The following is a 24417-nucleotide window of genomic DNA, read 5'->3' on the forward strand; positions in this document are numbered from 1 at the left end:
ATTCACAACTACTGTCCAAATCTAGATCTACTGTACCAGTGGATCTCTACCACAGACTAAACTCCTGTAATCAGTTCAGGTCCCAAACCCAAACTCACAACACAGATTCAAACTAGTAGGACAAACAGCCCTGCCCAAAAGCAGATGGCTGCTTTTAGCACAAGATATGAATGATAACAGAATAACAGTGCCACAGTCACTTTTTGTAGGAGTGGCAATAAGCAGCACTAAGTAGACAAATCTGTCCTCTTTTATGTCACATGTTGTTACTCAAAAGAGTGCTTCATGAAGGCCTTAGGAAATTACTTAGGAAATTAGGCAAAACTATGGCTGGTACTGAAGAGACTTGCTTTACAGCCTCAGTTTGGCTCTGCTTTACCTAACAACATTTTTTTTCCTTTAGTTAACTCATCTCTAGAACAATTATAATGACACAGATTTCATTAATAAAATGCTTTCAGACCTAATCATTAGGAATATATATTCCCTCTACCATCCTAACCTTAGCAGCTGTGGAGATCTCTGATGTGAATCAGCCCTCAGCCCCAGTTTAAGCAGTGAAGTTGCTAATGCTGCCACACTGTGGGAACTGTATGATAAAGGATTGATGGGAGGTACAGACCCAAGGCAAAAACCTGCAGGATGCATCTTCCTTTGTGAAGCTCCAGGCAAATGAAACGTGAAAGTGATTTAGATTTTTCTTTTCTTTCCTTTGTGTACAATCCTGCTCCTAGTGCTGAAATTACTAGAAATTACTTCCCTGCACGTGGCTTTTTGTTTGCCAACACAGTTCATCTTCACCTCATTTATTAATACAGTTATCCTCAGTTAATCTTCCGGGTCCAGTTTTGTTATACATAAGCAGTAGCCAATCCACAGCTGATTCACATGCAGCTCTAAGTCTTGGAGAGGTACCAATGAAAAGCAAGCACTGCTCGTTGTAATCAAGACCATTGAAACATTTAAAATTTGATGCAAGAAGTGAGCCTTACTTCTTTGAAAGTATATTTATTGGTATAAAGAGCAGGAATAAGCCACATACTTTTATCATCGAGGAAATGCAATGTTGACCAAGCTTTGTGTTACTGTTCAAAGTATTTAAATTCACTTGGCAAACTGGAACACTTATTTCTACGTGCAAATCAGACATTTGGTGTTGTGCCTTCAATTCTCTTTGTACACTGGCTGCTGCTGAAGAGCAGAGGCTCAGCAAGCTACAGTAGGTCAGCACTGCATTAGACAGACCGTGTCAACTTACACAGTGCTGAGCTTGCAGGATGCCTGTACTCTGAACCATGGAGGAAAGGTCACTGACAGTGTTTCAGGGCCATCAAGTGTATCAGCTCTTCTGGGTCAACTGTACAGCAAATTGCTGTGGACTGTCCCTTACTTAGGGAACATAAGCAAATCTAAGATATGATGAGCAGACTCAGTCATCACAAGGGCGAACACAGTAAGCTAGCCTCCAAATAATCCAGAGATTTCAGGAATTACCTGAACATCTGAACTGCAGGTTCAGTTCAAAGGAAAGTATTTGTTTGAACAAAGCCAGAAGAACTTATCATTTATTCCAGAGCTGTTAAAGAAAAATAAGTATGGGTATGGTTGGTATGTTCTTGAGCCTTACCCTCCAAGAATTGCTAAGAAGGGTCTCTCTGGACTCTCAAGGGCCTTTGCAAAATAATCCAGTTCTTTCTTCATCAGGAAGCCAGCAGCCTTCTGAGGAAGATGAACACCTACCATGGAGCTGCAGAATAAAGGTAAGAGTGAGGAAAGGAAAAAATGTGGCATCACTAACAACCAAAAAAGTGAATTCTAGTCTTGAGAGCTCAGTTGTCTCCTGCTCTCAGGGAGAAACTTTAAATCATACACACTATAGACAATTACCTCCACTAAGTATCTCTCAGGAATAAATATAGCAGAACAATAATGGAATAGCCTCAAGAAGCTAAACTTCAGTGAGGACAAAGCTTGTTTTTCCACAGCAGGCATAATTCTACAGTTCTGCCTATGGAATGAAAACAGATACATACCTGTGAGCACGGTGGGCAGTTCCAAAAGCATCATTGACATAAACATCTCCCAATTTAGAAAGAGAGGCTCTGAAAGCCTCCACTTTTGCAGCATCAGCTTTGATCTAAAAAGAAAAAGAATGACAAGTCTGTGCTACTCACACAAAACTAAAGTGAAATCCAGCAATTTATAAGCAATGGGCTTCTAAAAAAAAGAAAAAAACCCGCAAAGACAGATCAGCTGAAGAAATTCAACTGTGGGTGTCTTCATTTCGTATGCTCTTTACCAGTCCAGTAGAAACAAAAAAGATGTTTAAATAGTTTTAACTCTGTATTAAACTCTGAGAGCTTACTATTAAAGCCCTGAGGACCACTGCCATTTCCAGCTGCATCAGTAAAGCAGGCATGGACTGCAACCTTTTGCTCTCTCCAACAGATTTCTACTTACATGAGGTGAAACAGCTAACACATAAAAGGTATGCAAGAGAAGTCAGTGCTGAGATGAGACAAAACTCATTCAAAGCCATTTACTGAACAAAGAAAGCGTGGTCTCTAAGCACTACAGGTAAAACAGTGAGCTGATGGATTCATTTTCCATCCCTGCACTGAGGATTAACTTATAAATAGCCTGCACACTACAACAGGCCACAGTGACAGCAGCCAACATAGGAACACTGGAAATGAGCTTAGCACGTAGTAGGCAAGAACAGACACATTTCTGTTAAGGGACTTCCTCCATCATCCAGGCATCCTACCAAATCCTAAATGGGAAGTAGTTCAGCTTTGCATGCCCTTTTATTAACACAGCCTGAGCAGAACACAAGCTAGAGGGACCATGCAGATTCTAGAACAATGCTAGAACTGTTCCTTCACTCATTAAATTGCCTGGCTGTACCAAGAGATGAAATGCTTCTGTTAGAGCATCTGTAAGCAGAACATGAGACTCTGAATGAAGGAACCACTACCACTTGATTTGCTTTGGACAGACATTTTCCAAGCATCAGCTGATAACCGACAAATTTGTATCTGGACACCCCTTCCCTCCCCTGTGGGCAGGGCATGATAGTTAAGCTGAGAAACTCGTCTGTCAGCAGTACCCTTCTGCATTGCCCAGCTGCAACACATGCTTCTGTATGCACACTAGTACACAAAATGAAGGGACTGTTTCTCAAAGCAAATTAAGTTCTTGTCCCATTCTTCTCCCCGCCACCACACTGACTTCCAGTTGCACATGACTGTGGTTAACTTCAAACTCACTCAATTTCTTATTTTCATCTGCACAGACTTACTAAGCTACTCTGGGCTATTTTCTTAAGCTACTGGATTCCTGCACCAGCCTCTAAAGGGCACCACACGGTGTCAGCACTCCCCTCCACGCGCTGAATATGAAAGGAGCCAAAAATCTATGTAAAGTCACCACGGTCACTATCGCTAAGAAAAGCAGCTGTCTGGAGCAAACATTCTTCTTGACCTTCAAGAAAATGTCAGAGGTACAAGGCAGCCAGATTCTTGATGGCTACCATAAGAGCAGACAGGCTTATAACGGGGTTTGATAATTTCTATGTTGCAGAACATTTGATCAGCACACTAAAGAACTAGCTGAGACAAAATTGAAAAATTCACTGTGGCTAGTGCTGTGAGAATGACAATCTCCAACAGATGCAGAATTTTATTTTAGACATCTCCACAGCTTCCTGGACACCCTATTTCATTCCTTTTACAGACTACAGACCCCTGGCAATCATTTACAGCCTTTCACTTAAGCTGTTTCATCTTGGATATTCAAAGCATTTGACTCAGACTTTTCCACTGCATAGTGCAGGCGTCAGACTTGTTGAACAAAGGTTTTCTCTCTGGTTCCCTTCTGAGAATGAAATCATAAACAGCATTTTGAATGAGCAACTAGTTCATTGTCAATCTGCTGCAACCAAGGTATTAAGACCAGAGGAGGCACACGCAGAACCTAAACTTGAAGTTTCACCTTGTTCCCTGAAGCATCCTTCCCTTTCCCTTCTTCTTCTACATGGAATCGGAGGTTCTCCAGCAGGATGATGGAGCCATTTGCAGGATTAGCACAGGCCTTCTCCACCTCAGGACCAACACAATCCTTCAGGAATAAGACTTCCCTGCAAAGACAAGATATACACTGTCATCCCATTAGTGACTCTCTTTCCAAAAGGAAAGCATCCAGGTCTGCTCACAGGGAGGGACTGATGCACACTGAACTGTTCTGCTACCTCACCTGCCCAAGAGAGCTTTAAGCTCCACAGCTACTGGAGCCAAGGAGAACTTGTCAGGCATGGGAACTCCATCTGGGCGGCCCAGGTGACTCATCAAAACCACTGATTTGGCTCCATGATCCAAGCAGTGCTTGATGGTAGGGACAGCTGCCTTGATTCTGGAACGGCAGAGAAAACCAAATGAAAAAGGATTCAGCTAGAGTTTGCCACACAAGTAGACTTGATAATCACTCACACAAGAGTCCTGGAAGTTGTTCTTCAAAAAGGTAACAGAAAGAGAACACGAGAGCTAGGTAGAACGATTACTTAACATCCTACCTCTCATGTTCACATAGTTCAGTGTACTTCTGAAGACAGCAGGGCATCGCCACCAGTACATTCCTAAAAGGGACACTGGGCTTCTCAGCAACCTACACTTGCTAGGACAAACATCTAGGAGACTACCACACTTCACAGAGCACAGCTGCCCTGGTGCTAACCCAGCCTATTTCCTTCCCAGGGAAACTGACAATCCCTGAAGCACAGTCATTACGCATCATATACCAAATAATTTCCCTATCCCACAGTGTTTTCAGGTTTTCTGCTGTGATCTTCCATGATAACAGGAGATGGAAGTCAAATGCATCCTGTCATCCAAATGCTGCTGATAGCTCGTAGCTAAAAATTGTCAGGAAGCATACGAATACTACTGGGCTCCTGATCTAATCACTGATATTGAATCAATAAGAAACGATGGGAATGCTGACCAAAACTGTTATCTGCCTACAAATGATGGACAAGCAAGATAAAAAGACATTGTATATCCCTAATTCTAAGCCCTGTGTTTTCATGTGCAGCTCCAGAACAACTATGCTGATGTAAACCAACAAGTTCACAGAGTAAGGAGAGCAAAAAGTCTTCTGGATGCCACCATCAAGTACAGCAATCAGAGCCAAACAGACATTTGGCTGTAACGTGGCCATAATACTGCAACCATACTTCAGAAATAATGGTTAGGATCCATACAGTTAAGTGGTATTTTTAATGTGCTCTCTACAGTGAGAAGCTCTGTGGTAAGCGTTGTTTGCAAACAACTGCAGAAGCATTTAAATAACCATTCTGAGTCAACTCTAATACTCAGGTACCAGCAGGGACAGTGTAACCACGGTACCACTCCAGGTACTGCTAACAGAATTGGGATAAAATGAGAGAGAAAATGGACTTTGGGTCTTCATTTTGGATGAAAATTGGGTCTCACCTTTGATTGTTGGTTATTTTGTGATCCTTCATTGGAACATTGAAATCAACCCTAAAAAAAAGCAGAAAACAAACAAACAAGTAAATTAACAAAGAATGAAGAAACTTGAAAGTAAAGCATCTATCTGGAAATGCAGTATCATTAAGATTAGAGTCAGATTTTCAGCTGCTTTGTGCACAAGTTCTGTTACAAAGACCCGTGTGTTATTAGCCATTTATTCTTGTAACGACAGTACAACTGGAGAACGAGCAGCAGGCTGCATACCACCAATACAAGCCAACTCTCACGACCACAGCAGCAACGATGCCAAGGCACAAAATAAAACTGAGACTGAACGAGCTGCCCCACTTCTCCTTGTGAAACCCATGCTCTCAGATCACCGCCTGGGAGCTTTCCGTTCTTCGCAGCTCCAATCCCCTCGGAGCCGAGCACTACGGCCGTAGGGAAGACCGTACCTAGATGGAGAGGTAGCTTCCCCTACACACGCCAGAGGAAAGGATAAAGGGGAGGAGTTCCGCCAGCCATTTCTGCCTAGCATACCTCGTGCCCACGTGGTGAGCAGCAGGAAACCGGTTGTGTAACAGCTCAGGGCAGAAATTATTCGCAGAGCGGCTTCTCTTCTCCCTGACTCACGCAGGGAAAGCGTGGCCAAGGCACGGCGCTGAGCAGCACCATCTTTTTCCTCCCGAGGAGGAAGGGAACGCCTAACCGGCTGTAACGGAGTATCAGACCCAGTCAAACGCACGCTACAGTTTATCCTTCGTTATTCCACACCTGCACCAAAAACACCCCCATTTAGTAGTCCTTGGATTTTCTTGCTGCCTGCTCGACACGGAGACACACGGGAACGACAAAAGCCGCCAGCAAAGCGGGAGGAGATGAGCAGAAACAAATCGACCCGGCAGCCAAGCACAACGAACTAAGTCTACAAACCGGACGCAAGAGCACCGTTACCGCGCCGTCATTCCCCAACGGGGCGCAACAGAGCAGCACAGAGCAGCGCAGAGCACGGCGCGCCCCCCGAACAGCGAAACCGGCGCGTGCTGCACAGCGACCGGGAGGCGCTGGGAGCCGCAACGCGTCTCTCGTAACGCAGCACGCGGATTCGCTCGGCGGGACCGCAGCCGGGGCCTTGCCGTCCCCGTTTACACGCACGGGGCGCGGCCCGGCTGCTCACCTCATGACGACCCGCTTGCCCTTCACATCCACCTTGTCCAGGGTGAGCTTGTTGGAGAGAGACATGATTACCACCGATGCCGACCCCGCCGTCCGTTCCGTGCCGCCGCCGCCCTCACTCTGCCGCGCTACCCGTCCGCGCCGCCGCTACGCCGGCCGTCTCGTCCGCGCCCGCTGCTGATTGGACCCACGGGGTCCGCGGCGTGCTCCTATTGGACGAGCCGCCCGCCCGTCAGCCATCCGCCCGCCTCCGCGAGAGGCCGCGCTGCGGCGGAGGCCTGGTCACGTCCCGCACGGAGCCGCCGCCGCGTGGGGGCGGCGCGGGGTGAGGAGGGGCGTGCGGCGCTTCGGGCCTCGTCCTCGCGGTGCTGCGCTGAAATGAATCCCCTTCATTTCCAGTCTCATCGAAATGAATGCTTCTAGGTGTTATTTTAGGGCTAGTTCTACAGAAAGGGCGAAGACGTGCCCGCGGGAGGGGAGCCTTGAGCTGCAAGGTGGGCACCGACCCGCTGAGCTGGGGCTGAAGGACCAAGAGCAGAACGGACGACTCGTGGCTCGGCCTAACGTTTGTCGGCAGGTTGATGCGTTGCCATTCTCACTCAACAGACGCTTGTGAGGAAGGCCTGTTAGCAAGTCAAATGCTTGATCTTTGCTCTGCTCTTTACTGAAGGCAGGGCTACACGTGGCTGAGCAGTCTGCAACAGAACAGCGAGAAGGGGACACAAAAAGTGCGCTTACAAGAATCAAAACATGAAGGTATGCAGAGAGCAAAACTAACGCATTCCCTCACGTGTGGACTGAAACATCCCACCAGTGCTGGAGCAGAAGCTGAGGAGCCCTGTGGTGTGAGAGGTGTCTGAAGGCTCCGAGAAGGTGGACAGGCCTCAAGGCAGGTCAGAAACGTCCATACAACCAAGTTATTTGCCAGTCCCCCTGGCATTATCTACAACTTTAAAGTAGTCTGGGTTCAAATTAAAATAGGTCAGATAACGGTCTCAATACACTGCAAAGTAAACCTAGAATGGATCCAAGGGCCCCTCCTGCGAGTTCAGATTAGTAAACCTGCTCTGAACCTCCAGTAGCCAGCAGGGATCTTGTAAGGCAGAGATCAGAGTGCAGCGCTGTATCACCAGTAAGCTGGGCAGTCTAGCACCACTGATGCTATAGTGCTGATCACCACCAAATCAAATGCTGAACTGGTCCCAAATCCAGCTTTCCCACAGTCCAGATTTGCTTTCTTCAGTACTTGAATTTATTCAGTATTACAAGGCCTTCTTTTGAAAAGCTTGTGTGCCATCTCTTAGCAGTAAAAAAGCATGAAGGAGAAATGTCATAGTGCACACAGTAACCTGAGCACCCGCAGTAATACAAGATGCAAGGCGGTTTTATGGCAAAGCTCCTTGAGGAGAAGGGGCAGTGAGACTCTTGCTAGCCCTCAGTTTGCAGAGAGTGGTCAGGAATAAAGGACTGCACAAGTCATTTTGACTGGATTTGGGAAGAATCAAATAGTAAAAATACTTCAAAACTATTTCCAACATAGCAGTGAAATACAGGAATAGAAATACAGGAATAGCGTTCATGTTCTTCCAGTGCAGTATCCTACAAGGATAAGAATAATAGAAAACAACCAATAAAATGCAATTCACTAGGGCTAAATCCACTACAAATATATATGTATGAGAGGCCAGTACCGTGTAATGTCTTTGATAATCTGAAATTAGGATCTTAGTGCAGCTATAAGGGTCCATTGATTTTGGGCATCACTGCAGGCATCATTTGTAAGGTGGACTCAGGTTTGCTTGTTTCTTTCTCTGTTTGTTAGGAATCAGGCAGGAGGGAAAGGGTGGGAGGAAGTCACTTAAGAACTTGTGGGGAGGAGGAAGAATATAATTTCAAATGGGATATGGCTGGGAATGTGTGCGTTGTCAAGAAATTAAAGAAAGGAGAAGCATTACAGATGTGTGTTCAAGACTCAAAGCTGATTTCCACGTTTGAGTCACCTTTCTGTCCTTCCTGTGTTGTGAAATATCTACAATATACTGCAAATATTTAAAGAAAAAAGCCCGTGCAAACAGTTCAAAACCTGTGCTTTTAAAGTAACTGCTACAACAAACTCAGGAGGGCAAAGAACAGGTAAACTAAAATAATAAAAAAAAGAAAAAAAAAAAAAAAGCAAAAAAGGATGTGGTGTGAGCACTGTGGTGAGTCATTTCTGGGAACATGAAGCAGAAATGTAGTTTTCAGGGACGCAGCCATCATCTGCACCATCCTGTCTGCTTTCACCAAAAGGAATGAGATCGCGGCAAGTTTAGACAGACTGTGGGCTTTTGTGCACCGGCCTTTGTGTTTAAATGAAATGAGCAGAAGGGCTTGGAGGCCGGTTATCTGGGTCTTCTGTGCCACGTGATGCAGCCATCCTGTTTTTAGAACTACTGTCTGTAGTTTATGTTTATACTTAAAAAAAAAAACAACCAACAGGTTTCAGTGGAATTTGCAAGATAATTTTGTAAGAAAGCTATGAGGGTGCTTTTTAACTTTCTCCTTGAAATGGAAGATGTTCAGGAAGGAACCTGAACTGCACCTTTCTCTATTGTAATTCAACCAGCTGCGTTTTGCTCTTGACATTTACTACTGCCTAAATCAAAAAAGGGACAACAAATCAGTGTAACCAACAGTCAGGAAATAATAAAAAGAGAAATCCCCACTTATTGCCGCAATAGCTCCGTCATCGATCGGACGGCGAGCAGAACGTAACTTACTGTGCAGTTCGGAACGCAGGGTGAACCGACAGAAGCCCGGCCCGGCCCCCGCTGCGCCCAGGCTTTCCGCGCAGCAGATGCCGCTTCCAGACGTTTTAAGGAGCAGGGCCCCCTGCGGGGAGCTCCGCGATTGCTCACTGGGCACTAATGGCGTGCCAGCACTTGCCCAGGGGTTTCACTGCTCCAGCAAGGAACAACGAAAAGGTTTTTCTGCCTCCCATTGCAAGTATTCCTCCCCAGACTGTGCCAGGTGCTCCCTCTGTGTTCATCGCCCAATCCTTTTCACTTTGTTTTCCGATTTGCTTTATTATGTTTTAATACATTTCTTTAATTGCTCTTAAACTTCCTGACGTAATGTCTGCTTTGTTGATTTGTTAATTGCTCACTAACTGCTGAACGCTGAAATAATCTGGTCCTTTTTGCCTGTTTCTCTTACCTTCTTAATGAGGACATTTGCTTTGAGCACAAACCAAAGTTCACATAGCTGGGCAGGCAGGCTGTGGAAGCACGGGATACAACAGAGGAGAAAGAAGGTAGCACTGATTTCCTTCTTTGCTGCTTTTATCTTGTGAAACTGGCCATGGGAGACTGCTCTGCTGCTCCGGCAGATAAGGCCTCTCTGACAAAGACACAATTATTTGCAGCCTGTTCTCTGTTCCCTGAAGATGCCTATTGAGTTCAGTGGCTCAGCAGACTGTACCTATTTTGAACTCAAGCATTTTACAGCAAGGAATGTTCTTCCATTTCTCAGAAGCATCAGCCAACCACAGCTCTGTGCAGAATCCTGCTCTATACAAGTCCTCTCTCTTTTCTTGCATCTGGACGTGTATGCACACAGCTCTCAAGCTCTTGTTCAGCAGTTCATTTTAGTTATGCACTTAATGGGATACAAAAATCTTATCCTCTTCAGGAGTTCTCACTTGTCATCTGGAAGACATGATACAAATTCACAGCTACTAAAATTATCCAGTTAACTAGAAGGAAAAAAAAAAAGAACACTGACAGTAGCACAGCTCTGGCATCTGGGCAGATGCTGAATTTTGCCTCAAAGCCTGACCTTCAGGGCTCTCAGACTGCTCTGCTGAGACATTTTCTATAAACACTACTGGAAAAAAAAACAGGGAAGAATGCATTTAAAATAAATTTAGCTGTACTAAAAGCTATACTAAAATAAAAGCACAAAAATAAAAAAAGGGCAGGGATTAAAAACAAACATGAGGATTGCTCTGAAAGTAATGCCTCCTGTTTTATTCTGTTGGCTCACAATGTCAAGATGCAGATGTTGGTGGGCTGGCAGTGGAAAGTAGAAAATACCCTGGAGAAAACGCCAGCCAGAGACCAGAGCCTGAGGACCAGGTTAGGGTTACAGTGAAGTAAAAAGGGCAGCTGGACAGAAGAGCTGAGAAGGGAGCCTTCCTCACTTACCAGTCCTCACTTCTTCAAATATTGATCAGAGTAATTCCTGTGCTGCTGCAGGGGATTTGTGCCCAGTCCAAGAAGTATTCTGTGGATGGAGCCTGGCCACCTCCACTACAGAAAGACAGGAGTACTCACACTGAGCTCTTTCACAGGTTCGTGCCTGGCACTTTTCCTTGAGACATGGTGTGACTGCCTGAATGACAGCGCTTCAGCCAGGCTCTTCTCCATAGTAAAGGCAAAAAGGGCAAGAGACAACAGGCACGAACTGAAACACAGGAATTCCTGTTTCATCTCAAAATAGGAAAGCTTTTTTTTCCTTCCCCTGCTCTGAGCAGTGGTGGAGACACTGAAAGGTTTGACGAGACTCAGCACTGGGCAACCTGCTGTGGCACCTGCTTTGGTAAGATCTGCACTTCTTGTGCTCCATTCACAATCTTCAGCAGCCTTCCAACACCAACTGCTCTCATTCTGTAATAATGAGATGTCCTTTATGTAAGGATTATTCCCCAATTTCCCAGCTTTCACTCAAACACACTCTTTCAAGTAGGCTGGGCACGCTGCTGAAGGGCATGCAGCTGAGTAGCGCTGGAAGCACATGTAACAAAACCCTACTACTCATCCCTTAGCCAAATCAGGGGAAAAAAACCCAAAACAACGCTGCTTCACCTTTCCAGTTTCAGAGTGAGTTCTTACTTGGCGAAGACAAAATGCATGCAATATGAAAGGCCTTCAGAATCATCCTGTACACACACACTTCAACCTGCTGCACGGTGAATCCAACATCACCATGTCCCAGAGATGCCACGTGTTGCCCTTTAATTTAACAGTGTGGAGGAAGGGATGGGAACAAATTTTGAACAGCTAGCTGCAGAATCTGTCAGCAGAAGTCAGAATCAGAAGTCAGCACACAAAGTAAAGGAGATCACAGAACATGATTAAAGATAGATCTTTTATTACACAGTTTATAATTATCACTATAATAATGGAGGAACAATCTTAAAAGAATAAGAATTATGAAACTGCATTTTCCTCAATATAAAGAAGTGTAACAGTACTAAATTAACATTCCATAATAGCGTTCTTTCTTCCATTCAAATTTAAAGCATTAGGATGGAACTTGTTTTAAGCAACATCTGTAATAAATAAAATTGCTTGCCTTCACTGAGTTCTGCCAGCTTCACATTCTTTTCCATTTAAAATTTCAAGTGTCTACACTTTTAAAACTTTATTGGTAAGATTCGGAGTGATGCTTAAAGCCTTAAGAGTGTGTGTGTATATATATATATATCTTTAAATAAAACACATTTTATAAATAGTTACAGAAAACAAAACAAACGAGTAATACATAATTCCATTTGTAACTATGTTTCCAAGAGATATTTTAGATTCTTGAACTCAAACAGTCTACAAGAGGAGTAAGGGACTTACATAGTAAAACATTTACATTTAAGAACACATTTACCTCCCACATTATTTCACTTGCACTGTACATTCAAACTGAAAAATATTTTGGTTCTTCACTGTAAAGCACCTTGTAAGATATTTTCATCACAAGAACAGCTTTCTGCAAGTCAGTATTACACATCAGGTGAGTGAGAAGCAGGGCTGCACAGACAAACTGTTCTCAAAGACCTGGACTTCCTTAATCAGCTATGCTGCACTAAATGCACTGTGTACTAAATTCAAGTTCAAAAGACATTTACAGGCAGGTTTTCTTACAGAGGAAAACTGGATTGAAAAGGACTTCCAGGCTCAGTCCTGACCAGTGCTGTTAGCAAGAGGCATGGCTTCATGTGAGCTTCTGTCAGAGGTTTGGTTTCTACCCATACCAGCTCTAAAAGTGTATTTTGAAAGAACGGAACAAACTCCTCATGCAGCTTTATCTACGGAGCAGGGATGAGATCCCATGTAACTGCTGTATCTTTGCAGTAAGGGCACGATGTCTGTCACTTACAGACCACATGCACCATAGCAGGGGCTGAAGCAGCACCCGCAGCAGTGGAAGTCACTGAAAGAATGTCAGGATCTGCCTTGTGCCTTTGTGTGATTTAGATGACCCGTTATCAGCAAAACTCAGACAATAACTTGCAAAACATTTCCTGTTTCATCTGCAGAACCTTGCTGAGAACAACACTGAGAATGAACAACATTTAACACGACAACTGAAATCTTTGGAAACTGTTTACACAGCCTTAAAGCACAAAAAGCTGCTTGAGAGCATTCTGTTGGCCTTTAGGTAAGTATCCAGTTTGAAAGAAATAGCTTTGTTGCTGAAAACCAAGAAAAACATCTTCGTGAAATGGCTTTGCAGTAGTGCATCTCAGAATTTCATAACACAACATATATGTACAATCTAATGGGAGTGAAAACCTGTACTCACATAGAGATATTAAGAGCCTAATTCTGAGACAGAAATATTTTGTTTCTTAAATTTGTGGCAGCAATCAATTTTGTTTGTCCTCACTGCAATATAGCAACGTATACCGATCTACTAACAACAACATAACCCACAGCACAGTTCTGTTGTTTTTACACTGGTATTTTTCCTGTGTGTTAAAAAAAAGTTAAAAAAAAAAAAAAAAAAAAGTAAAAACTGCTTTTGACTTATTACGTGCTCAATCTGTGCACTCACAGATTAAGTTAAAAATTAGACCATTACAGAGATCCCTGTCCTATTCTGAATTGGATATTACATTTTAGTGGCACTGTTTGGAATCACATGTTTACACCATTATTTGTATCTTATGATTAAATTCAACAGTATTGAACTTAATAATTGTTTTAGATTGCTGTCTCAGCATAGGACTTAAAAACAAGGTTTCCTAAATACCAAATAGGTAGCTAGCTACTGGGTGATGAACACCAACTTTAGTTCTCATTGAGAATATTTTTAATATTCATGATTAAATGATCAAACTTGCATTTTGAGATTTCAGTTCTGTAACAAATGAAGTTGGTCTTAATTCACAAAGCCTAAATCTGAACATCCCAAACTAAAAAGGTTTGGATTGATGGAGCAGATCCCGGACCATTCCTGGCCCACTTATCTCTACAGGCAACTGGTGTTAGTGCAGTATCTGAAAAATAAGTTCTCTGATGAGGTTAGATATCCCCAGAGACTGACCTGTAAATATTTTAAAGGTAGTCTGTGTGACACCAAACTACTCTGGCTTGTTTAAGGAGTGCTAGCTGATTTTGGCAGTAAGCACTGGCTACGTTGCTGCCTTTTTAAAAGCTCAGCATTTCAGCAAACAGCACATCACATTCAATGCTCAGATCTTTGTTGAAGAGATTGCGAGTTGAGAAAGAGCAAGCCTCCCAGCCCGTTTGATCTTCAAACACACAGTCTTTGTAGGAGTGTACTGGGGCAAGGATGTATAGTGTTAAACCCAGGTTTAACCTGATGTTAGGAAGCAATCACTAAATCTCTTTTGAAAGTAGGAGCAAGAAAAGTTGGAACCAGACATTTATAAAAGAGATGGTGGCATTCGAGAGGAATGATTTCTGGTACAATGCAGGCTGTGGAAACAAGAGCAGTCCTAGAAGTTTTTAAGTAAGGCACATCTATCTGCAAACACAGAACTTACAAATTGCCACATCTGTAAAATACCAAAATTTTTTTTAAACACAGTATTAAATCTGACTGTGTATAAAGAAACCCGTTTAAAAGGCTGGAACACACATTTCTGCTTCTTTAGTTTCCTTAATTGTATTTTGACATTCTGCCAGAAGATGCTGCACTTCAAGCTTCATGTAAACACAGCTCTATTGGCAAGCTTCTGCCTCTTTTTTTTTTTTGACAAGTCTAGTTAAAAAAAAAAAAAGTACACTAGAAGGCCATTGGAAATAAACTTATGTTCTACATTAAAGAAATACCTGTATAGATCAAATTAAACCCCAGAAAGGCAGAAAAGCATCTGTAACGACGTCCAGAAATGATCTTTGCTTGCACAAGCCTGTAGGCAGTTTTCAGGTTGCTTCGATTATTTTTCCATTTTGTTACTTCCTTTCTCTTTTCCTTTTGGAAATCATTCATAACATTGTGTCATCATCTTCTCCAAAACCTCCCACCAGCAGTGAGTGCTTATCTGGTTCGTTAAGAACTATGCTGTTCACTGACCGCTTATCGGAAAAGAGGGAATTGATGGAGGCTCTGCTGTAATTGATGATTCGATCCATTAAACTCAGCTTACGAGTGCCTGTCCCAGTGTCATCAATTCCAATATGGACACTGATTTCTGATGGGCTCTTCTGCTTCATTTGGCCACGGGCTCGGAGCTCCAGTTTCTCAGAACTTGGCTTCTGGTACCTAAAGAAAGGAAGAAACAGAAGAAGGTCAGCACGTCTTAGGTTGAAGTAACAGACACTAAAATATGGAAAGAAGCTAGCTTGTAAGTGCTATTATTATGCACACACACATTTATAATACCATTTACTAAACAGTGATAACAGTTCCAGATTTCACAAAGCTATATAACAAGAAGTTAATTTGGTGCTTTTTGGCAAGGATGCAGAACGGGTAAGGCAGACATGTACCACTCAGTACTGAACTGCTTTAGTGGTGCTGAGCATCTGCAAAACGTGTATCAGCAAAGCATATTACTGAGAGCAGACTGCTCCCTGAAACCCTACATGTTAACTGAACTGCAAAGAACACCATTCCTACTCCAGTGCTCCCAAGCAAGAACAAATTATTCATTCACAAATGCAGCTTAGTTTATGTACCAACAATCCCCAGTGCTGCTGCACTGTGTACAGTTGAATTGCTTTGGGAGACTCACTTCTCAGAAATCAGCACGTGCTGAGATTTCTCCAAAACATACAAAGGGCACTAAGGAATTTTAAATTGTGAACGCTTCTGATTTTTACAGTTCTCTTCATGATAGAAATTACGTTTTTAAGCACAACTGTCTGAAACATTTTTGGTCTGATTACTCTTCTCCAGTAAAGAGAAAACCCACCACAGATGTGCAAAAGATGTTCTTCAAGAAGTTTCACATGTCATAGTCCCACATTCATTTTCAATCACTTAGAGAAAAAGGTCTGAGCTTCAAATCTAAACTACAAATAACAACATTGCTCGTACTCACATCTTTAGCAGCAAAGAAGAAAGCACAACAGAAACAGAGGAGGCAGCCATTGCTGCAGATCCCATCCAGGGCTGCAAAACCAGACCAATGGGCAAGAACACACCTAGAAAAAGAAAATGATGAGTTCAGGGCAGGAACATGGCATTCTCCAAGTACAAATCCACTGTCTTCTGTAAAAACCCAAACTCCACTAAACTGTCTAATTTTAGTTCCATTTCAATTATATTTATGAATATACTTTCAGCATAGCATTAAATGACAAATGCTTAATGTAAATATTTATATTCTAGCTCAGGCAGAACCCATAAGCAAATACATCTGAATTCGTCGTTTATATAGTATGATACATAGAAGTAGGCATGCCTTGCCAGCCTTCAGCAAAATGTTTGTTCACAAGATTGGGCTCACTCAATAAACAGTTTATTTTAAAGTGGGTTTATGTGCCAGGTGCATCTATAGTAGCTGTAATATCAGAGAGGACAGTGCACAAATACATCACTGCACACTGCAGGCACAGAACTCTGCACTTAATGTCAGTCAGAAACCAAGAAAATGGATTCTATTCCATACAGAAATAAATTGCTGTCATCTAATGACTGAGCACAATTTTATTATCACAGGGAAACATTCACATACCAGCAGCTATGGGAACTCCAACAAGATTATAAATTAGCGCAAAGACAAAGTTGATCCGGATCCTTTTGACAGTCTTCCTTGACAAATCAATACTTGCTACCACATCCATCAAGTCATCCTGGAAGTTTACATTTATTGGGAATGTCAGAGATAAAAAGCATACACGTGCACCACCACCACATTCCCATTTTAAAGCTAACTGCCACGTACTGGACCTTAACAGGCTACACGTGCTGAACTTTCTGTAGGCTGATCTATTATGTCTGCATTGAGCTCATACAATAAGCACCAATTTTATTCCAGACATCCCCACAACCCAAATGAACATACACAGCACCATCTATGTGCTACAGCTCTATATGTTTACCCCTCTGTCAAGGTATTGTTGATATGTGGGAAGAAGTGACTATAACATTGGAGATATTCCCATATGTTCCTTAAATATAACTCACTACTGCCAGAAGTCACCTCACTTTTTAGTTCCTTGGCCACTCCCAAGCTCTAACTGCCCCCAAATTCATAGCAGAAAATAAGGAAAGATTTCTTCATAGGACAGGTACACTACTAAACACCAAGACAAAGACAGTACTTAATTGTAATTGTTTATGAAGGTGCTACACCAATGCAATTGAAATTATCACACACACCTCTTTCTTACCTTAATGAGAACCACGTCAGCTGCCTCAATGGCTACATCAGTGCCCGTGCCAATAGCAATTCCCACATTAGCCATAGCGAGAGCTGGGGAGTCATTGATACCATCTCCAACCATGGCCACCCGTTTTCCTTCATCCTGTAACTGTTTCACTTTGGCCACTTTATGAGAGGGAAGAACTTCTGCAAACACTTTAGAGATGCCAACCTATGGGGAAAGGCAGAGAGAGAGACCACCAGAATAGCTTTCTCACTAGCTATCGCATTATTAGAGGTGGTAGCTTGTACTATAGAGGCCGAATGCCATGCTCATGAGCCAAAGACCAAACCCATCTGATATGAAAATAAGTCTCATTTCAAAGCTAACATTACTCCCATTCAAAAAGGATTCTTCAGTCCCCCTTCTTATTCACTATACATTACCATTTTTCACCACACATCATTTCTATGCTAGCCACATGCAGTAGCAGCATGACAATATCTGTTCTGCAAGTGGGATGTAGCAAGCTTCAAACCACAACAGAGACCTAACTGCATACCTGAGAGGCAATGGATCTTGCTGTTTTGCTGTTGTCACCAGTCATTAGAACAACTTCTAAACCCATATTCTTCAATGTGTAGACTGCCAGCTCAGCTTCTGGTTTTACAGTATCAGCAATAGCTATCAAGCCACACAGCACTCCTTAAAAACACAAAGGAGTTTGTAGTAAGTTAGGTTTTTTTGGGGTTTGTGATCACTTGCAGAAACACTGCTATTGACAACGAAAGGTGAAATGTGAACAGCTATCAGGGCAGCAGTGTTAAAGGCCACGGAGTACAGACTGTCCAACAGGAGAATTGTTTTTTTCTTCCTTTCTTCTACTTTGCTCTCCTTCAAGTCTTACCTTAAGTTCACACCTCCTATTCAACTGAGAAAGGCAGGAAGAGGTCTTCTCATATGAAAATGTTTCAAAACTTAGCTAATCATGTGTTTTCACCCCATTAGTCTACTTCAGGTGTAACTGTTAAGGCATTACTACTTATCAGTTTCTATTTAACTGCTGACTAATCAACCTCTGAACGAAGGATACGGCAATGAACTTACCATCAACAGCTATGAGAACTGCTGTGCGACCTCTCCTCTCATGTTCAATCATGGCTTTGTCAACATCATTTTTAACAAGAAGGCCATTTCTGTTCATCCATTCCCGGTTACCAATGAGAACAGAGTATTTTTGAGAAGTAACTGCAGCTGAAAGAAAAACTCTTGCCATCATACAGATGATTAGGAAGCTTCCTGCCAGCTAATCCTACTCGTGGTCTCTCAGTATGCACTGAAATATTAGTGAAGAATTTAAACACTATGAAAGAGACAAATTTTCCCCTTCAAATCCATCTTTTCAGGTGCTCATGACAAGAACACTGCTAACATTTCACCAGCAATAGGCAGTTACTACTTTGGTGGGCTGAGAATCACAGGTCATGGGGCAGTAAAGGAAAGTCTCTTTCTTTTAATTTATTGTTCTAATACAGTTGAAAGATCTAACAATGAGCTGCTCTTGATTGAAAAACAGATGTGCAAATAAACATGATTTTGGTTAGCAAACAGTAACTTGGGATGAAACTAGTAAGTAAAGAAGAGAGAGCTAAGAGACAATTCCCCATGATTTTCCAACTCCATAGTTAATAACTTCAGTTGCACTTATACCAACAGAATGTTTTTATCCAAATATCCCGAGTGATGTGTGACCATGAAATAAAGAAATGGCCAGCTCTATTTCATAGGCGACTTGATGCAAGCCCAGTTTTCCAGGGCAGAAAGAAAAGGATCTCATTCTTAAGGATCCTGACTAAAATCCAAAACCAAAGGCGTCTTGCAATATATTTTATCTATGAACTGGAGTCAGCTTACTTGGTAAGTCAGCATCAATAATCAGAGCAGGCTGCACCAATTCCTCCTCGTGTTCCTCAACTTTTACAAGTGTCACATTTCTCATATTGTTTTCTTCAACCATTTTATTTTTCCTGTAGAGCAGTGGTTCTATATTGGTGACTTTACAGCTAATGCCGCAGCCTGGAACTACCTGAAAATCTGTACATGTCCCAAGGGTTTCTGAACCCAGTTCCTTCACAAAAAACAAAAACAAAAAAGCAAAGAAATTTAAATATATAGAAACATGCAACATTTACAAAATTCACAAGTTAAAGTATAATCTAAGCAGGAGAGCAGAGAAACATTCAATCTATCATCAAAATGTAAATGTGAGTATCCACTGAATCCAGAATACGATCAAGGGATTTACAATGGCCTCACAATTTCCAATATTCCATTTGAATACATCCATCGTTTCCTAAATGACTCAAGACCATTTGTGCTTCTCAATTCATGCAGGAGAGGTTTATCTGTAATACAAACAATTTGCCTACACCATTTACCTTTTTGCAGTATTTTGTTATTGCTGCTCCAAGGGGATGTTCACTGTTACTCTCTGCAGTTCCCACAATTGCCAGCATTTTATTATGTGGCAGTCGATTGCTCTCTACAAGGTATTTCACACGCATCACTTCTGGAGTGCCATGGGTAATCGTACCCGTTTTGTCAAATACAACCACATTTACCTGCAGCAAAACAGGAAGACATTATTTAATGACAAAAGCTTCCATGCACAGCTAGCTTGGAAAACCTCATTTTTAATCCAACTTTCTAATTTGCTGCTTACAGTGATGTAGAACTCTGCTCAGGCAGGAACTGGCAAAATGCTACTGCTACCAGCCTGCAGAGCCCCATTTCTTACCTTATGTGCCATCTCCAACGGCTCTCCTCCTTTGATCAGTATGCCATTCTGAGCTCCTACTCCAGTACCAACCATCACAGCCGTGGGGGTTGCTAACCCCAGGGAACAGGGGCATGCAATACACAAGACTGTGATAGAGGCTTGGAATGCAAAGCGGATTATCACTTCAGCTGCAGAAATGCTCTTATTGTACCCCTAGTGACAGAAATTCGTTTTATTTACAAAAGAAATTCAGCAATGAAAACAATGCATTTAACTACACATCACCCTTGATGTAAAAAGAAAAAAGATGCAAGATGAAGTATTAAAACTGAAAGCATAGGGAAAATTATGCCACAGCTAAGATTAATTACAAAATTCATTATTAGCATCCAAACTTCATTACATACAGCCTATACTCCTGACTTGTTTTATTGATGACCTTTTCTTAAATAAAGGACCACACTCTATGACAGCTCTTCTGAACTTCAATAAAACATACCTCATCAAGAGTTTATGCTACAGCAAAGACACAGAGATCGTTCTCCTGCAACTAATACACCCTGACTGCAAATCTAGTCCACAGAAAAAAACGGAGAGCTAAGCAACCCCAAGGTACAAATCAGGATTCTCAACCTCCTCTGCCATTCACATGGATATGAATTCCACTGATTTCAAAGGTGAATTTACACACAGCTATGCTAAGAAAACTAGAGGAAGAATGGGAGCCTACGATGCAAATGATTTTTTGCCCCCCCACAAAGAAGGAAATACTAAACCTTGAAGCTTCCCAATTTAATTTTTCTGTTCAGTTTTTTTTTTAAATAACTTCTAAGAGTTGATTAATTACTGAACATTCTGTATGGGAAAACGTCAGAGCGAAGTCACAGTACAAAATAAATATAAATTACAGGGATGAAAATAATTTCATGCATTTCCACCCAACAATCTGCAAGGATAATCTAAAAATGAGACTGCTGCAGCCTAATAAATTTGTAGGCTTATTATATGTGAAATATTTCAGAAGTCACTGAAGGAGACTGACTTACCAGAAAATATTTTTCTACTATTTCGAAATCCACAAAACCAATTATAACCCAGGCAAAGAGGGTAACCACAGAGACAACCACAATAAAAGGAACAAAGTAGCCACTAATTTTGTCTGCAAATTGTTGTATAGGAGCCTAGGAAAAATTAAAAACAAGTGTCAGCTCCATCAACACCATTCTTACTGTCTTCTATGCCTTCAGACACAAACATAATCATAAACAAAATATCAGCACATTTGGCAAACCATGCTTTGTAACTACATATTTACTCTGTAAAATGATGAGATTTCAAACAGTGTATCATATCAAAGTTCTCATTCAGTTTAAAAAAAAAACAAAACACAAAACAAAACCAAAATTCATGGTCCAGCTGCAATTCAAATCTAAACAACCTTAGCCATTTTGCAAACCATTTGGTGTGCTGATGCCCAACTACAACAAAACCCAAATGCTTAGGTTGATGCTACTCTACCTTTGAGGTCTGGGCCTCCTCCACAAGTTTAACAATCTGTGAAAGAGTCGTGTCAGCTCCAACATGGGTTGCTGAAATCAGCAGCGATCCGTTCTGATTAATGGAACCAGCAATAACTGTGCTGCCAGGCTTCTTAGTCACAGGCATCGCTTCACCTAAGGAAAGGTCAGCAACAGATAACTGATGGAGCTTTTGCAGCAATGTGATTTCTGGTAATAACTACTGACTCATATTAAGAAAAAAAGTTAAACTTTTCATCTTCAGATTCATTTAAAAGAAAACAAAAACATGTTTACACTCGCAAACAAAATAAATGCTCACCTGTGATAAGAGATTCATCTACCATAGAGTGTCCTTCAATAACACGACCATCCACTGGGAATTTGCCTCCTGGCACCACTTTGACAACATCACCCCGCTGAACCAATTCAACATCAACTTGCTCCTCACTGGAGAGTTTTCAAACAAGCCATTGTTAACTGAAGCCACCCAGGCAAAAGCACATAAAGCATAATTCCACCAGTTACCACTGTGAGCTTAACAAAGGCTGTTTTACAGAGCACTAAGCCTATCATGTGTTAGTTTACTTTCCAGCTGAGTAAATCCACTTATTTCCTTACTAGCAAAAATTAGTAAGATTCCAATAAAACAAACTGCAGTGATGCTTACTTTTCTGCATTTTAACATTTTCAAATACAAATCTACCAGCAAATCTGAAGTCATTTTCTTCATAGTTCTACAGAATTATAACATTTGTCTGTGAACTTAATAAATTATCAACAAAAATGGAACAATAGAAAATGCAAATGACGAAGATACCTTAAGAGAATGTTATCGGGGCCCAAGGTAACAATAGTTGCTTCAGTAGCTTGTAATGAAATTAGTCTTGCCAGTGCTTCTGAGGTTTTACCCTAGAATAATAATTTTCATATTTTTCTGACTACGGTATTGCAAAAAAATTGTGGGGTAAACAACAACTTCATATGCTGCAATTTACTGTTAAGAAAATAAGTTCTGAAAATGGATTTGTATTTCTTCATATTTTTTACTAGTTCAGTTATTGAGGACTATTTTATAACAAAAAAAAGGTTAAAAAATATACAAGGCTTTTGCATTTTTGAAGTATGCACCACTCTGAAATTACACTCAGTGTCCTATAGCTTGGATATGCTGCTTTCCATTCAATGATGTCAAGAACAAACATTTACCACGTACTGTAGGCAGCACAAAACTTCAGCCTTCTACCATCACTACTGAGAACTGTCTGAAATACAACTGCCACGCTATGCTCTTTTTGCCCATCACAAGTACTTTTACATCCCTTACCTTTGCAACGTGCTCCAGCCACCGGCCCAACGAGATGAATGCCAGCAGCATGGGAGGTGTGTCAAAGAAAGTCACAGGGTTTACTTTTGCTTTCTCAGCCATTGCAACTAGAAGAATTACAAATGAGTAGACGAACGCAATGGAGGTTGCCAGAACAATGAGCACATCCATGTTTGCAGTTCTGTGCTTCAGTGCTTTGTATGCCTGTATATAGAAGTGCCAGCCTCCAAATATCTGTAACAGTAATGGCACCTGTTATATTCTGTGCACACATTCGTAACACACAGCAGCAGTATTTTGCTGAGAAGCAATTTTTTTTTGTTTTTGGTCATTTATCTTCTCCATCACTTATTGAACAAAGTCCCGTCTCTGCTCAAGAGCTACATCTTAGATCTTCCCTTCAGTATTCCCAGATCACCTCATCTCCATGCAGTTCTACCAGCTCCTTCCCATGCCCACTGGCTACAGCTAGACAAGCTGCCCAGATGCTGTCAGACTGCATAGCACCCACACACTGACTGACCTGTCCTTAACAGTCCCCAGCACTGTTTATGTTAGCAGCAGTGGTGGCACCACAGAAGTATTTTCCTCTAGAGTAAGAACAGTCACTTGTCAAATTTAATTTCCCAATGTTTTGTCTCGAATGTCTAACCCCAACAAACTTGGAGTTGTCTCACCATATTGCCACTTACCTGTACAGGGACACAGAGTAAGAATGACAGAAAATTCATAACAGACAGTCCTGGCAGGAGCTGGTGTTCCAAGAACATAGAAGAGTGAATGGCCTCCATTTCCTCACTACTCATGTTGAGATGTCTGTGAGCATCTGAGAGTTGACTGTCCACAACCATCATGTAAATCATCATCGCCATGACAGGAATACAGAAAACCAGACTCACAAAAAAAGACCTTCTCCACCTTAGGTTTAAAAATAAATACATTTGTTTTGCTATCAAGTGCTGAATAACATTTTAGCTAGCAAGTCCTTACAGACTAACAAAATTTCATAAACTTTACTAAAAGAGAAAATAGACCAAAAAAGCAAAGATGTTTATATATAATCTAAATAAATTCAGGAATACTTACTGCCTTATTTCCTGTCTGTGATCTAGATGACTAGCAGATCTATCTTTTTTCACTAAAGCAGTTGTGAAATCTAAATCCTAAGGAGAAATAAATAAATAAATAAATAAATGAGAACAGTGAAATTTTAAAGACTGCACTCTTAGTAACTTATGCACATATTACTGACAACACCAGCCTGCATAGCAAATCAAATGATTTGTTTCATTAACTTGTTTCATTCATTTGTTAGTTTTAGATGACTGCTTTTATCTCTGCACAGGTCAACTCAAGAAGTCATAGCCTGATGTACAAATCAACTTTTCTAAAACATTAAAATGCAAGTCTGAAACGTGACTTTCAAAAAATGATTATTCCTGAAGTACAGAAAATGAGGGACAATGTCATGTAATTTATTTAATCTCTTTTCTGCTACAGTGTTTTACTCTCCTGCAAAACTACAGGTTAACTTCAAATAGCCTGGCTTCCCCAGTCTCTCTCTTTAATGGAGCGCTGTTTCTGAGCTGTGAGA

The 24417-nt window shown here is 41.6% G+C and overlaps 2 protein-coding genes across 4 annotated transcripts in view; both read right to left on the minus strand.

Moving 5' to 3' along the window:
- PGK1 (phosphoglycerate kinase 1) overlaps positions 1 to 24417 on the minus strand; it is a 156799-nt gene that overhangs the window by 4276 nt on the left and 128106 nt on the right. The window contains exons 2-7 of one of the 2 annotated variants that reach the window (XM_052673261.1): positions 6667 to 6765; positions 5490 to 5540; positions 4255 to 4410; positions 3994 to 4138; positions 2034 to 2137; positions 1628 to 1747 (exon numbers count right to left, since the gene is read on the minus strand). In XM_052673261.1, the coding sequence (XP_052529221.1) occupies positions 1628 to 1747; positions 2034 to 2137; positions 3994 to 4138; positions 4255 to 4410; positions 5490 to 5540; positions 6667 to 6731 (641 nt within the window). In that variant the 5' untranslated portion in view covers positions 6732 to 6765. Of the gene's footprint in view, positions 1 to 1627; positions 1748 to 2033; positions 2138 to 3993; positions 4139 to 4254; positions 4411 to 5489; positions 5541 to 6666; positions 6804 to 24417 lie in introns of those variants that run through there. The other variant, XM_052673260.1, reaches the window with a different exon arrangement.
- Positions 11779 to 24417, minus strand: part of ATP7A (ATPase copper transporting alpha) — a 28483-nt gene continuing 15844 nt past the window's right edge. For both annotated transcript variants that reach the window (XM_052673249.1, XM_052673250.1), the window contains exons 8-23: positions 23910 to 23986; positions 23516 to 23741; positions 22824 to 23057; positions 22317 to 22408; positions 21819 to 21946; positions 21498 to 21652; positions 21026 to 21160; positions 19998 to 20192; positions 19639 to 19821; positions 19115 to 19328; positions 18308 to 18454; positions 17763 to 17905; positions 17228 to 17431; positions 16570 to 16687; positions 15934 to 16036; positions 11779 to 15152 (exon numbers count right to left, since the gene is read on the minus strand). In XM_052673249.1, coding sequence (XP_052529209.1) covers positions 14876 to 15152; positions 15934 to 16036; positions 16570 to 16687; positions 17228 to 17431; positions 17763 to 17905; positions 18308 to 18454; positions 19115 to 19328; positions 19639 to 19821; positions 19998 to 20192; positions 21026 to 21160; positions 21498 to 21652; positions 21819 to 21946; positions 22317 to 22408; positions 22824 to 23057; positions 23516 to 23741; positions 23910 to 23986 — 2631 coding nt within the window. In that variant the 3' untranslated portion in view covers positions 11779 to 14875. The remainder of the gene's footprint in view (positions 15153 to 15933; positions 16037 to 16569; positions 16688 to 17227; positions 17432 to 17762; positions 17906 to 18307; positions 18455 to 19114; positions 19329 to 19638; positions 19822 to 19997; positions 20193 to 21025; positions 21161 to 21497; positions 21653 to 21818; positions 21947 to 22316; positions 22409 to 22823; positions 23058 to 23515; positions 23742 to 23909; positions 23987 to 24417) is intronic.

The sequence above is a fragment of the Tympanuchus pallidicinctus genome, unplaced genomic scaffold, assembly GCF_026119805.1.
Source record: "Tympanuchus pallidicinctus isolate F22 unplaced genomic scaffold, pur_lepc_1.0 scaffold13, whole genome shotgun sequence".
NCBI lineage: Eukaryota > Metazoa > Chordata > Aves > Galliformes > Phasianidae > Tympanuchus > Tympanuchus pallidicinctus.